The sequence below is a fragment of the Marmota monax genome, unplaced genomic scaffold (assembly GCF_021218885.2).
Source record: "Marmota monax isolate L192 unplaced genomic scaffold, Marmota_monax_Labrador192_F-V1.1 WCK01_AAM20220418_F8-fsc00005, whole genome shotgun sequence".
Taxonomy (NCBI): Eukaryota; Metazoa; Chordata; class Mammalia; order Rodentia; family Sciuridae; genus Marmota; species Marmota monax.
Genome location: NW_026692254.1, coordinates 1,830,089 through 1,844,161, shown reverse-complemented (window position 1 = coordinate 1,844,161; position 14,073 = coordinate 1,830,089). Strand labels below are relative to the sequence as shown.

The window sequence follows — 14,073 nt, the reverse complement described above, 5'->3', positions numbered from 1 at the left end:
ATAAAATCCACAGCAGCTCAACATTATTCTATATAATGTGCTTGCTTGAGTTATATTTAAGCTGCAGATTTCTACTGAGTTTTTTTTTAACTTTCTCTCTAAGAAAACTAGGCACCAAAAAAGACAGTGTGTTTAAAAAAGAAAAAAAAAACAAGAAAAAGAAATGATAGCCCATTGAAATGGGGAGCCATGCCATTCAAAATTTGGAAGTAGTTAGGAGACTGATGGAGCGTGGGCACAGAGATGCTGCCCTTTTAAACAGTTCTTCAAGCATCATACTTCTTTGTTAGAGGACAAAAATGAAATAAAAGGTTTTTAGCCAAGGTGATACAAATACCATTTCAAAACAGAGAGCAATCCATCAGATGGTATTGTTCTGTGCATTCAGAAATGCCAATCCAGAAAATCCCCCCTCTTCCCGAGAGTAGACCACACAGAGGGTAAAACTCCATTTCCTTTTAAGGGGCCTCTTTGATGCTAATTTCATAATGGATGCTGTTTTTATTCACCGCATCACTCTGTGTCAGATTAGCCTGTTGAGTTCTTCACAAAACACACAAATATGACTGAAGTTCTTATTTTGATAAAAAATGTATGTGCAAACCAACAGTTTCTCATGAATAACCAATTCTTGGTAACAGCTAGCTTCAGATACTTCAGAGGCCATTTTATAAGAAAATGGTTAGCTATTTTGAAGTCTAGACTGTCTATTTCAACTCTTATGGGAGACAAAGTTAATAAGAATTATTTTTGTTGTAATCATTATACCTGCCTTCGGAGAAGCACTTCATTTTTCGATAATAAAGTCCACAGGTTTTTTGTTTGTTTAATGAAGCATCCCATGGGTTTTGGAGTGACTTCAAATATGTCTACTTCTTTCCTCTGGGTCCTCCTACTAATAGTGTTTTGAGAAAGTAGAAAAAACAAAAATGCACACCCATACAAAACTCTAAAAAATGTTATTCTAAAAGCAGAAGTTCTCAAAAATATAGTTTCTGGGTCAAAAGCATCATTGTCATCTGAAAACTTGTTAGAAATGCAAATTCTCAGGTGGAACTTAAGATTTATTGAATCAGAAGCTCTGGGGGAGAGACCTAGAAATCTATATTTTAACCAGCCCTCCAGCTGATGTTCATGCACAGGGAAGCTTCAGAGCCACTGGTGCAAAGTACTGATATTGCTGCACTGGATGATGATCTTTCAAAAAAGTAGATGTTCATTTTTAGGAACATCAAGGCTGAAGTAACTCGTGTTAATGTAAAGGGTGCCCAAGGTGGGTTTGAGAAACAATTATGCTCTTCACAAAGATACTGCATGTTTTCTTCTGTGTTTTAAGATCACCCTGCTGTCTTACAGCTGGATGGATGGTATCATAATCTGTAGTCAGGAATCTTAGATTGTCTATCATAGTTCTTGGATGAATACTAACTTCAAGAAAGTCTGTGACAGCATGGAAAAATAAAGGTGTTATGAAGGGGAAAATTACCATCATGAGCTACTAAAGCATTCTTTCTACCCCTAAGGGAACAAAAGAACAGACACCTAAAATTGATCTCTAATTTTCGTTGTAAAAATTTTAGGGGGGCTAGGGATGTGGCTCAAGCAGTAGTGTGCTTGCCTGGCATGGTGGGGCGCTGGGTTCGATCCTCAGCACCACATAAAAATAAAATAAAGACGTTGTGTCCACCGAAAACTAAGAAATAAATATTAAAAAATTCTCTCTCTCTCTCTCTCTCTCTCTCTCTCTAAAAAAAAAAAAATTAGGGATGCTCACACACAGGAGCTAGTCTGCATGGTGAGCAATTCCATCATCCTGTTGTGGCTTTTTATTTCATCTGTTCATAAGTCCTCTGCCTTGAAGCTTAATTTCTTACCACATGCCTCTTTGTGCATTCCTTATCTGTTTGATATTTTATTACCAATGAAAAAAATTTTTTTTTATTACCAAGGAAAAATTTTTATTACCAAGGAAAAATTTTTTGTTTGCAGAGAAAGAAAATATTATTAGCAATAGAAATGCTTTTCAGGACTTCCTTATAGTAAAAAGATGTTGGAAATCCTCATGGCTTACTTGTCTTGAAAGCAGAAACTAGGCAAAGATAGACTGATAAGGGAACATCTTTACCTAGTCTGGCTTTTGTCATTAAGTTGAATACCTGGAGCCACTGAATCTAACAAATGGCTAAATATAGTTTCTGTAAGATAATTGATAGAAGTAGAAGAAAATTTAATTAATTTATTTATTTTTAAATTTTTCTTTTTTATGGTGTTGAGGATAAACTCGGGGCCTAATGCATGCTAGGCAAGTGTTCTATCACTGAACTACATCCCAGTTTGAAAAATTTTAAAAATAAATAAATAAACAGATAAAAGCAAATATGTCTCATTGAGTACTCAGATCTCATTAATTTATAAATTAATTAATCAAAAGCACTTCTTAGAAAACTGCATGGCCCTGCTGCTTGCAGTTTTTCCCACTGGGTACACCATGGTACCAATTACTGAGATGTGGGATTCAAGAAGAGGAAAATTGGGAAGATTGGGACAGATTTTGAATTTGCTTTTTGGATGGGCTGTGTTGAAGATGTTTGAGGGTCTTCAGTGGAGGTGACTTGTGTGCAGGTGAGTGTACCAGATCGGACTGGGTCAGCCACAGACAAATGTCTGGAAAAGCAGATGACAGGGCATTCATCAAGATAACTGCTGCTCACTCAGGCATGAGAAGGACTTCAAAGGGTCCTGTGAAGTCATAGGATAAAATCAAATATGTGCTGGCTTTGGTAACCATGCTCAACCCATCCAAGAGGTTCTAATAACCTCAACAAGGACAGTTGCAGTAGAAGGATAGGGATAATCATGTGATTGCTGTGGATCACAGAATGAATAGAGAGTGAGAAAGACAACCCTTCAAAGCCATGTGCTTGAGAGTAGGGCTGTCTATCAAGCGGAATATAGGTTGCAGGATTTTCAGCTCCTCTGTTTATCTATACTTCTTAGCCTTATCAGGGATTATTCATTCATATACTGTTCCTCAAAAGGAACTGTCTCCCTGAATTTGTGCCTCAATGTTTTCAACTAAAGAACAGAAATTAGTCTACCCAGGATGTTTGAAGGGTCTTTCAAAAGCACCCTGCCAGAATCTCTGTTAAGATGCCTACAGTATACTCCCTTCTCCAAGTAGCATTCAGTCCTGTCTTTTTTTGCTAGGACTTTTCTAATGAGATCAAACTCTACTTAGTCAAGGCTTGTGTTCCCAGGTCTTTATTTGTTCTGCTGTTTATCAGCATTTGCTACACTCACTGCACACTCAACCCTGTTGAAGGGACAGATTGCTTTCTGTCTGTGCCTGCTGCTTGTTCCTACATCCAGGTTGCTTGGTTACAGCAACACTTCACTGGATTTTCATTGAAGGCAAATGTGTTTGTAGCTTTTGAGGCCCATCAAGTGGAAATGGTTAGCACCCATTTCCTAAGTAGGCAGTAAGCTCATTTATGTCACATTACAGAGAGCATGGCTTGTAGAATTCTAAAGCAATGTGATCTGCACATTAAATGTGCACAAATGTGTCATGTCCCTGTAAGTATTCATAATAGAAGAAAATTCTGAGTTCTTTCAATCTGTGTAGTTTTTATATGCACTGAATATGGCATTTAGAGGAAAAAAAGTGCAATTCAGACTGGGTAAGCAGTGTTTGTATATGTGTATGTGAATGTTACTTATTCAAAGATTATTGGTGTGTTTTTTAAAAATCATATCTGCAGTAAATTTCCAATTTAGGGCTTAAAATTACACAAACCTATTATCTTCAGTTCTATCAGTCACAAGTCCCTCAAGGGAGCAAAAATCAACCTGCAGGTAGGGTTGCATTCTTTTTTTTTTCCTGGAAGCTCTGGAAGAGCTTATTCATTTGCCTGGCTTCTAGAGAACACCCATATTCCTTAGCTCATGATCCTCTTCCATGGTCTTCAAAACTAACTCTGTTGCATCCCTCTGAACATTCTTTCAAAATCACATCTCCTTCTGATTCTTCTCTTCTGTCCCCCTCTTCCAATTTTAAGGACCCTAGTGACTATATTGACCTCATCCAGAAAACTCAGGATAACCTCCCTAACATAAAGTTAGCTGACTGAAACCTCAATTCCACTTGCAAGTTGATTTTCTCTTTGCAATATAACATAATCAAGGTTCTGGGTATTAGGATGAAGAAACTTTTTGGGGGAAACTTTTTTGATTGTCTCCCCTGGTAAAATTAGGAAGCAAATTGCTTTTCATAAAAATGTCTGAGGAGTAGAAAGTAAGGACAATTCTATTTGTTATTTGTTTATTTTAAATACGATGATATCCCGTGAAGGATGTCCAAGGTCATCTTTTATTTATTTGTGGTGCTGGGGATAAAAACCAGGACCTTGCATATGCTACTCAAGTGCTCTGCCACTGAGCTACACACCCAGCCCACAGAACAATTCTATTTAGAAATAAAATGGTTTCCTCTGGAATCAAGTCTATAGGCTTAATCTTAAGTTCATTTTGACTTTTTGGTTTTTACTTCACTACTTTAGGATTTTTTTCATTAACACAAATGGCCAACAAATATATGAAAAAAAAGTTCAGCATTTCTAGCAGGGAAATGCAAATCAAAACTACTCTAAGATTTCATCTCACTCCAATCAGAATGGTGTAAAGAATATGAATAATAATAAATGTTTATGAGGACGTGGGGAAGTAGTACACTTACACATTGTTGGAGGGACTGCAACTTAGCATAACCAATAATGGAAAGCAGTATGGAGATTCCTCAAAAAACTAAGAATGGAACCACCATATGACCCAGTACACCACTCCACAGTTTTTATGCAAAAGAAATAAAATTAGCATACTATAGTGACACAACCACTTCAATGATTATAGCAGCACAATTTACAAAAGTCAAGTTGTGAAACCAGCCCAGATGCCCATTAATTGATGAATGAATGAAAAAAAAAATGTGTTAGATATACATCATGGAGTTTTACTCATCCATAAAGAAGAATGACTTTATGGCATTTGCCAGTAAAGGGATGGAATTAGAGAACATCATGGGAAGTGAAGTAAGCCAGACTTAGAAAATTAAGGGTCATATGTTTTCTCTCATATGTGAAAACTAGACCAAAATAAGGAAAGAGTGGTGGTGGTGAAATCAGATATCATTAAAATAAAAGGAAGATCAGTGGAGTAGAAGAAGGAGATCAAGAAAGAGGAGGGATGGAAAAAGGGAAGAAACACGTAATAAATTTAACAAAATTATACAGTGTACATGTATAAACATACCACAGTGAATTCCACATTAATGTACATCTATAAGCACCAATCAGAAATAGGTGAGTGAAAAGACCAGTGGAGTAGAGGAAGGAGAGTAGGGGGAGGGAGGAGGAAAGGGAGGAGAAGGGACTGGGAACTGAAATGGAATAAATAAAATTCCATTCATGTGTGATTTTGTAAGAATGCACCCAACTACTATATATAACTCTGATGCACTAATGAGAGAGAGAAAATTTTCTTCTTCTTTTTTCTTCCATTACTTTTTCCTTGCTTCTTTCCTTTCTCCTTTTCTTTCTCAATTCTAATTCTTTCCTTACACTTTTCTTTCATCTGTCTATTCTTTTCTTTGTTGGTTATAAAATAAAAATATGACAAAGACAAATAATGAACAGATAAATTATTGGTAACACATATTTGATAGGTTTAAGGACCTTTAAAGACATCTTGTAAGTCAAAGATGAAATAATCAAGAAAAGTATATAATGATATAATTAGTAATTTCAAATAAGAAATTTGTGGATATATTAAGTAACTGGAATGGATAGACCAAATTAGTAGCCAAAGAACTGCACATGGTTATCCATTAATTACTTTACTTCATGTGTAAAAGTGATAACATTATGAGAATGTGACCCATTGAGAAGAGCAGGAGAAAACCAAGGTCTTATCTGCTGTTCATGGGAATGTAAGCTCAGGTTGCTAGGAGTGAATAGAAATCCCAGCATTTGCAGGCAGTGCTCCAAACAGAGTGACCAATTTGACAATTACTAGCAAAAGCATCTGGATTTTGTAGGCATCTGAAAAGAAATTCCACCTTTCAGAAAGTATTGACAAATACGAATGATACCAATATTTATTTATCAAGATTTTTTTTTAAATGTTGCTTATAAACAAATACAGGATCATTCGCAAAAAAAAAAAAAAAAAGATTCCAAAGTTTAATAAAGAATGTTTTGGGGGAAGCATTGGGTCCATTAAAATTATATGTTATGGAAGAATATATAATGACTCGAAAAGAAAATGTTCATGATTTGTGTTCAATGACAAAAGCAAGTTATGAGAATGAATTTCTGATTGTTTGCGTTTTTAATTTCTAAGGACCAGAAGGATAAACAATAAAATATAATTCATCTCTGAATTATAGGACAGGAAATGGTCTGCATTTTTTTTCTTTTTGCTCATCTGATTTTTACTATATACCAACATTACTTTGGTAATAAGAAGTTATGGGTTTTTTGACACTGATCGCAAAAGTTAAGTTGCCTACTTTAAATTTTTTTAAAAGAAATAAATGTAGATATTTTAAAATTTATTATGCATGGTCTAGATACCTACCTGAATATTCATTTACATTCTTATTCATTAGATTTGGAATTGGCCCATGACTATGTTTTCCCATGACAAGACTGAAGCATAGAAAAACAAAATGCACAAAGCCACAAATTCTGGGGTTGTGACAGGATTAGAAGCTACATCTTGCAATGGCAAACGTGGCAGCGTATTCCCTTTCCCCATAGATTCTTTTGACTGTCAAACTCTTCACTAGTCATTGATTATATTTCTGAGAAATTCCTCACCCTGTCATCAACAGTGCCTCAAGCTGCTGTCTTCAAACAGCAACTGACTTGGCAAGAAGAAAGAAAATCTCCGGGGCCCTCCACACCCTGTGTTTCATCATTGTTCTTAGAAAACTGGTGAGGAAGGAGGAAGTGAGCAGAGGAGGGGGAGCACATGGGAGGGCATTATATAACTGGAGGAACACTAGTGTGACAGGAGCTCTAGCACATAACTGTGAAAGGAATATGGGATTTTTGTGACAGATAAGGTGCTTTGCATGATTATCCATGTTTTCTGGACCATTATAGGAAGAGGAATTGCACAGTTGAAAAGCTTTGATGCTATTCTTCACCAACTATGTGACTTTGGACAACTTAGCTTTTTTTCTTCAGTCTCTGTTCACGACCTTCCATCCCCATGAAGGCACATGAAGATTCTATTACATAGGGTTGTTGTTTGAAGGCCTGTATTTAATTAATGGACTGAAATAATCCTTCTTAAATACAGAGACTTCTCGACTTACGATGGGTTGCATCCTGATAAACCTATTGTGAGTTCAAAATATCTCAATCCCCAAAAACCCTTAATACACTGAGCCTAGTGAACATCCCAAACCATCTACGGTCTGCTGTAGAGTATCTGTTGGGTTCCTTCATCATCACATGACTGTCTGAGACTTATGGCTCACTGCTACTGCCCAGCCTCATGAGAAAACATCATACTGTGTATCTCTGGCCAGAGAAAGGATCAAAATTCAAATTTTGAAGTATAGTTTCTATTAAAAGCTTAACACTTTGCAACTATTGTAAAGTTGAACAATCTTAGGTGAAACCATCCTTAGACATACAATAGACACTATGTGTATAGGATCTATCATGTTTCTCTTTCACTCCAAAAATTGCTCGTAGTTCTGACTGCTTATTAGAAGAGGAGGAGCATCAAACTACTCCAAGACGCACAAATTGGAAATAAGCATCCTACTTTATTTCACAATTTCTCTAATACAAACTGTCCTTCTTCCTCTGTGTCGTTTATATAACACTCAGCATCACTTTTCTGTTCCCATTCATCTTTTAAAGATTACTACAAATGCCATGCTTTTTGTGAAACTTGCCTCAACCAAACTGTTCCTCATGTGTATTTTCCTCTGAATTTCTGGATGCTATGACCATGGCAATGTGATACCTGATTACTTGCTAATATTGTGTTTTAACTGTTTGGCACAATGCTTGACTTCTTCTGGTATAAGAACGGTATTGTCAATGCATAGGTTCCAAATCCAACTATTCAAAGAAATTTGGGTAAGGCACCAGTAGGGAAACCCTTTGAAATAAATCCAGTCTAAATGCAAAGACAGTTTCAGTGACCTCAATGGTAAGAGAATGGTGGTTACAGTAGACAGAGTTTTTCTATCTCTTTACTATGACATTTATGGATAGATAATTCTCTGCCTCAGTCTGGCTGGGCACAAATGCCACAGTCTGGCTGGGCACACAATCACGAGCCACCACACAGCTTGTAGATTCAAACAGCAACTCTTTATTCCCGAACTCACACCAGCCGTCTACAATCACGTTCTGGGGAAATCCACGTTCTCTGCCCAAATCCACCTCCACTGGGATTCTGTCTCCCAAAAATATACTGTCTGAATCCCGTGAGAACTCAAGGGGAACTCAGGCAGCAGGATACGCCCTATTCCCAGCAGGAATAATCTTAAACCTTAAACCTGGAACCTATACTGGGAACGCCCTAAACCCAATTATCCTAAACCGGGAACACCCTAATCCGCCCTGGTCCTTGAGCAAGGTCACCTACATTCAATGTCACTGCAACATGGGGTACGCTGGCAAGGAAATTGTCATACCTACTTGGCTAATGGCTCCCAGCAATTCTCTATTATGGGGAGCTGTCTTATGCACTGTAGAATTGTATATTAACATTCCTGGCTCCTACCAACCACAAACCAGTAGCCTTTTCTCTACCATATTTATGAAAAACAGATATGTCTTAAAATGTTCCCTAAAGGCAAAGTCATTCATAATTGGAAACCACTGCAGTGAACAAATGCAGGATTTCCCTTAAAGGAAGGGCCAAAAGGGCTCTCTCCAAGCTTCCAACATCAGGATTCTTTGATATTGTTACAAAACTGTCAAGTTATTATTTGTTATTATGAGAAAAATTAATATCCCCAAGTTCTCTATTAGGATTTAAGAAAAAATTGACTTCCATATTTCAGATAAGGACTTTTACCCCCCTTACATTTAATAAAAACTACACACAATTCTGCACACTGAGAAATACGAACCTTTTATATAAAGAACAAAGAGACTTCCGAGTTGAATCACAGAAATACTATTTGCTTTAGGCCATGTAATGGTGCACTGTAACTATAAATTATTTGCAACCAAAGTGTATGATAATTCCATAAAGCTGCCACGCTCTACTTCCAAATAATACATCTGGAAGGAAAAAGTCAAATGTGCTTCACCCCACGGCAAGACATAAAACTGTTGCAAAAAAAATCATTGCTGATTTCTTTCCTTTGAGGTTCCCACCACATTTCCATGGTGGGCACTGTTATGGGCTGAGTCGTGCCCTCACCCTGCAAGATTCATATGTTGAAATCCTAACCCCTGGTCCCTCATAAAGTGACTATTTAAGAGACAGGGCCTTTAAAAAGGCAATGAAATTTAAATAAGGTCATTAGAGAGGGTCTTCATTCCATCTGACTGGTGTTCCTATAAGAAGAGGGAGGACATTAGATCACAGGCAACTCAGAGGCAAGACCAAGAGAAAAGACAGGTATCTATAAGCCTAAGAAGAAACTAATCTTGCCCATACCTTGATCTTGAACTTCCAGCCTCCAGAATTTGTGAGAAAATGTTTTACTGTTGTTTAAAGCACTCGCTTTATGGGACTTTGTTTTAGCAGAACTAGGAAAACTAATGTAGGCAATTTTCTATTTTCTCCTGTGGTCATGCTATAAGGTCTTTTTGCTTACTCCATTATCCCTCACCTGCTCACCTGCCATGCTGCCTGGATGATTTAGATAGAATTTTATTTTGAGATCCATGATAAGATACCAAAGTGATTCGCATGAGAAAAGTTTCCACGAGGACATTTATAGGAGTTGGAAGAAAGAGGAGCATGGCCACTTTGAAAAATAATGGGCAGCAGATGAAATCAGGGACAGGACTTTCTCAGTGCTCCCTCCAAAGACATCCTGGAGCTTGACCTCAGCCTTCTCTGATGATGCTCTGAGAAAATGAACCTATTATCACTTGTACAATGACAGATGTCATTCTCAATTTTAAAATATAGTTCTGCTGGTTGGTAGCTGTATGCCACACTTTCCTCAAGTATGCCTCATATTCCAACATATCTAAAAAGTAGGGCTGTACAATGATTGTACAATGCAGTAACTGCCTTGGCATGCATTTTCAAGCCTGTCATGGTTGTTTGAAACCCAGTTATACCCCATCATCTTTGGCCTAGTTAAAACCTCCACTCCCTGTGTGGGTGGTTGTGATAGGACATATTCACTCTTCATTTCACTGACCTAAAAACCCAACATATTCCACCAATGCTGCCCATGATCAAATCTAATGGCCAACACCAAAGTCATGTAAATAAGTTACCTTTTCATGAACATTTTCTTTAAACTAGCCAATCCACAAAGCCCTGTGTCAAAGCCTGAGGGATAACCCTTATGGACCCTAAAGAAGGCACAGTCCCACGGACTGTCTGTCTCTCCCTACTCCCCTTGTTAGTGGAGCTCCTTGCTGCCTACAAACTTCCATTAGCCTCCTGACAGCACCCCTAACCTCTCTGGACCTGTAAGTAATAAATTTATTCTGTATCATGCATTTTGGTTTCACTTCCTCATGATGTCTCACCCAATACATCCATCTGAAACTAACTTTCTCCCCAGTCAGGGGTGTCCTACACAAGTGTCCTTAAGAACACATTAAAAAGAAACCATAACAATAGAAATCACAATACAGGGTTAATCTGTATTGTGTTCTTAGAGTTCTTAGAAGAACTGATGAGAAGATGAATTGATTAGCCTATGTAAAGAAATGAATGGGGTGTCTGGCTAATAGGAAAGAGCCCATAAATGTCAGCAATTGTTCCTAGAGGAGTAGTTACACCTGTGTCATATCTTCAGCATGATCTCTTCTACTTTAACTTTTATTGTTTTCTCATACATTTTGTTGTAGATTCTCAATTATGATACAATCACAAACATGGGATTAAAGAACTCCCAAACAAAAAGGTGCCGATTCATATAAAAATGACTTGTTTTCAGAACTATTATTATTTTGCGTTAGGAAGGGTTATGAGCACTAGCAAGAGACACTCTGAATGCCAGTTTAGGGAAATATATAGTAAGCCAGGAAAAATTCATTCCAATAGAAAATGGAGTGGTTATAAAATAACCACTTAATTCACATTAAGGGCAGGCCATGTATATCATATGTATTAGCAATCATATATTCTATTCGCCATCAATTTTATTTTGTATCATATATTTGGCATTTACAAATGGCTGATGCCTCAATATTGCAGAAATACACCACAATTTTTGAGGATTTTGACATTTAGTTTAAAATGCACTCACTATTATAAATAAGCACTGGAAATAATTTCATGAGCATGGTGTGCTTTGAAGCATTGATGTGAAACTGAGGGTGATTTTATTATTATTTCACTTGCTCAAGTACTGAGATGAGTTTTTGGATTTGTTTAACATAGCAATTTTTCAAATAATGATTTATTTGCATAGTTATTAATATATTCTAGACCTCTAAAACTGCCCTATTTTCTAAGAATCTCAGTGTGATTTTTGGCTCTGCATCATTAGATATACCTGCTGATGGATAGGTTTGTTTCAACATCAGTGGATCATAATTACACAATTATTTTTTTAATGTTAGGGTCTGTAAACAAGTCAAGATGGCGCCTGGCATTTTGCCAGAGGGAGTGGTTTGTGAAGTAACGCCAGCGAGCCATTAAGTGTGGAGATTCCTTATTGGTTGACTGCTGTATCTAGTTTATGTTAATTAAGATAAGCTGTGTGGAATGTATATATACCCCTCCTGTCCTACAATAAACGGCTCCCACTCCTGCAGTATCAGTGTACACAAGTTGCTCGTCACCCCCCAGTTATTTTGCTGCAGCCGGACTGTGGCATTTTTAATCAAGTGTTCAAGTGAAAACATGTTTTTGTTTTAGAAGACACAAAAATGAACGTCACTATTTTTAAACATCTGAGGGAATCTAAAATTCATAAAATCTTAAAAATTATGCTGCAATTTTGACAAGATGTGAGACGATTTGTGTCAGAGACCAAGTCATATTTTTTATATAATGAACAATTCCTTTTAAGAAAACACTTAAAAATGCACGTATCAATCAGCTCACGGTAGTTAGAAAGGAAATCAAGGAAAAAGATGGAACTAAAGGATTGAAACAGAAAAAAAAAAAAAGAACTCCAAATGGAAAAAAAAAAGCCATCAGATTAGGGCCAGAAGAATTTATTAAATTCAACTCATTGCAACAACTGCTTATTAAACAGTTATCGTGTGCTTTACACTGTGAAACACTGAGGTGCTAAAACTATGAAGAAAGGTGAAGAAAGGACAGGGAGGAGGAGGAGGAAGCAAAGGAAGAGGAGAATGAAGATTACAAACACAACCCTGTTCCTTATCCCATAAAAATCTTCGAGGAATTTGTATTAAGATCCAGTTAGGGAAATACTTTAAAGTCCCAAGTTAAATACATTTAGAAGATTCACCTTTTGATTATAAAACTGGAGAAAGGACTTTAAGTTAGAAGAACTGGGTCCACTTAGAGCATTGGCATGGGGGTTGAACATCATCATTTTTCTGCCATGGTTCCCTTCATTGCCCGAGTCCTACAGATAGATCAGCATCTGTGGGTGGGGCATGCTTTTTCTTGTTTAGTTCTGTCAGATGGCTTAATAGGGCGAATGTGCACCAACACCCTTTTATTCACTCTCCCACCAAGCACAGTCACCCATTGTGTGAAAAAACTACTTACTGATGAGATGGAAACTTCAGGAAAATAAAGCTTTCTGGAAGGCAGGCACTAACAATGCTCACAGTAGCCTGAAATTTCCAGGAGGCAGTTCTTACCGTGGCTAAGGAAAGCACTTTGGGCACTGTGACTTTAATGACACCATAAAAATAACAAGGCATTAAATAAGCCTCAGCCTTAATAGGCTGGTAGAGGGAGAATGGGAAGAAATATTCAAATTATCCCAGTACGACTAATGGCACATTCAGTGGATGTAAATCCATTACTCAAGGTTCTTTAATAACCGGACGTTTCTCCTACATTCTAAAAAGGAGTGTGAAATAAGGTGAATGGCTACCATTCTCAGATTGCCTTAGAAAGTGCCACTGTAGTCATTGAAATTTGGCAGGAGAAAACTGGGTGGAGTAGGGCTGGAATGCAGGAACAGTTTGAATCGTTACTACAAATATAAATGGGTTCCTCAAAATTTCCAACAAAAGGATTTAATGTGATCAATGTAGTCATGAGGCCTGGAAATCTTACTCATTGGGGAAGAAAATACAGACCAAGCAATATGGGGACAAGTGGAGTCATTTGGTCCAAACCCTCACTTGGATGTAAAGAATGGGGACCTAAGAAATGAAAAGACTTCCTAAGACAGAGAGGTCTAGAGCCCAGGTTTACTGTCATCTCCTTCAGTGCTTAGAAGCTATGATACACATTTGCAGAGATGGCTGACATATGGGAATCACAGTTGTTAACAGTCCTGAAGATGTAAAGTGAGATATAAATATAAGTAATGCTTCTACTTCTTCAATTGTGAGTTTCAAAGGAAACAAATGGCTTTACTCACCTACAGGGAAAAACTCGCTCATTTTCTTTTTGTAGATTTTGAAATCAACTTCTAGGAAGACGCAGAAGATGATCCGATCCACCTAGAGGCAAACAATAAGCACTCAAAGTGAAAGAAAATATGGCAATTTCTTTCCTATAACATGGTCTTAGAACAAACAAAAGCAAATGGAAAAACCTCATACAGATGCATTTAGTGATATAGCTCACAGCATTCAGTGAAGTTCAAGAGTACCGGTATGTGTGTGTGTGTGTGTGTGTGTGTGTGTGTATGCACACTCTGTATATAAATAAACCCACAAGCTCTTTGGTGGAAAGATGTTATAT

The 14,073-nt window shown here is 37.3% G+C and overlaps 1 protein-coding gene across 5 annotated transcripts in view; it reads right to left on the bottom strand.

Annotated features, from left to right (window-relative positions):
• Macrod2 (mono-ADP ribosylhydrolase 2) overlaps nt 1–14,073 on the bottom strand; it is a 2,042,921-nt gene that overhangs the window by 206,590 nt on the left and 1,822,258 nt on the right. For all 5 annotated transcript variants that reach the window (XM_046434337.2, XM_046434346.2, XM_046434363.2 and 2 more), the window contains one exon: nt 13,748–13,829. In XM_046434337.2, the coding sequence (XP_046290293.1) occupies nt 13,748–13,829 (82 nt within the window). The remainder of the gene's footprint in view (nt 1–13,747; nt 13,830–14,073) is intronic.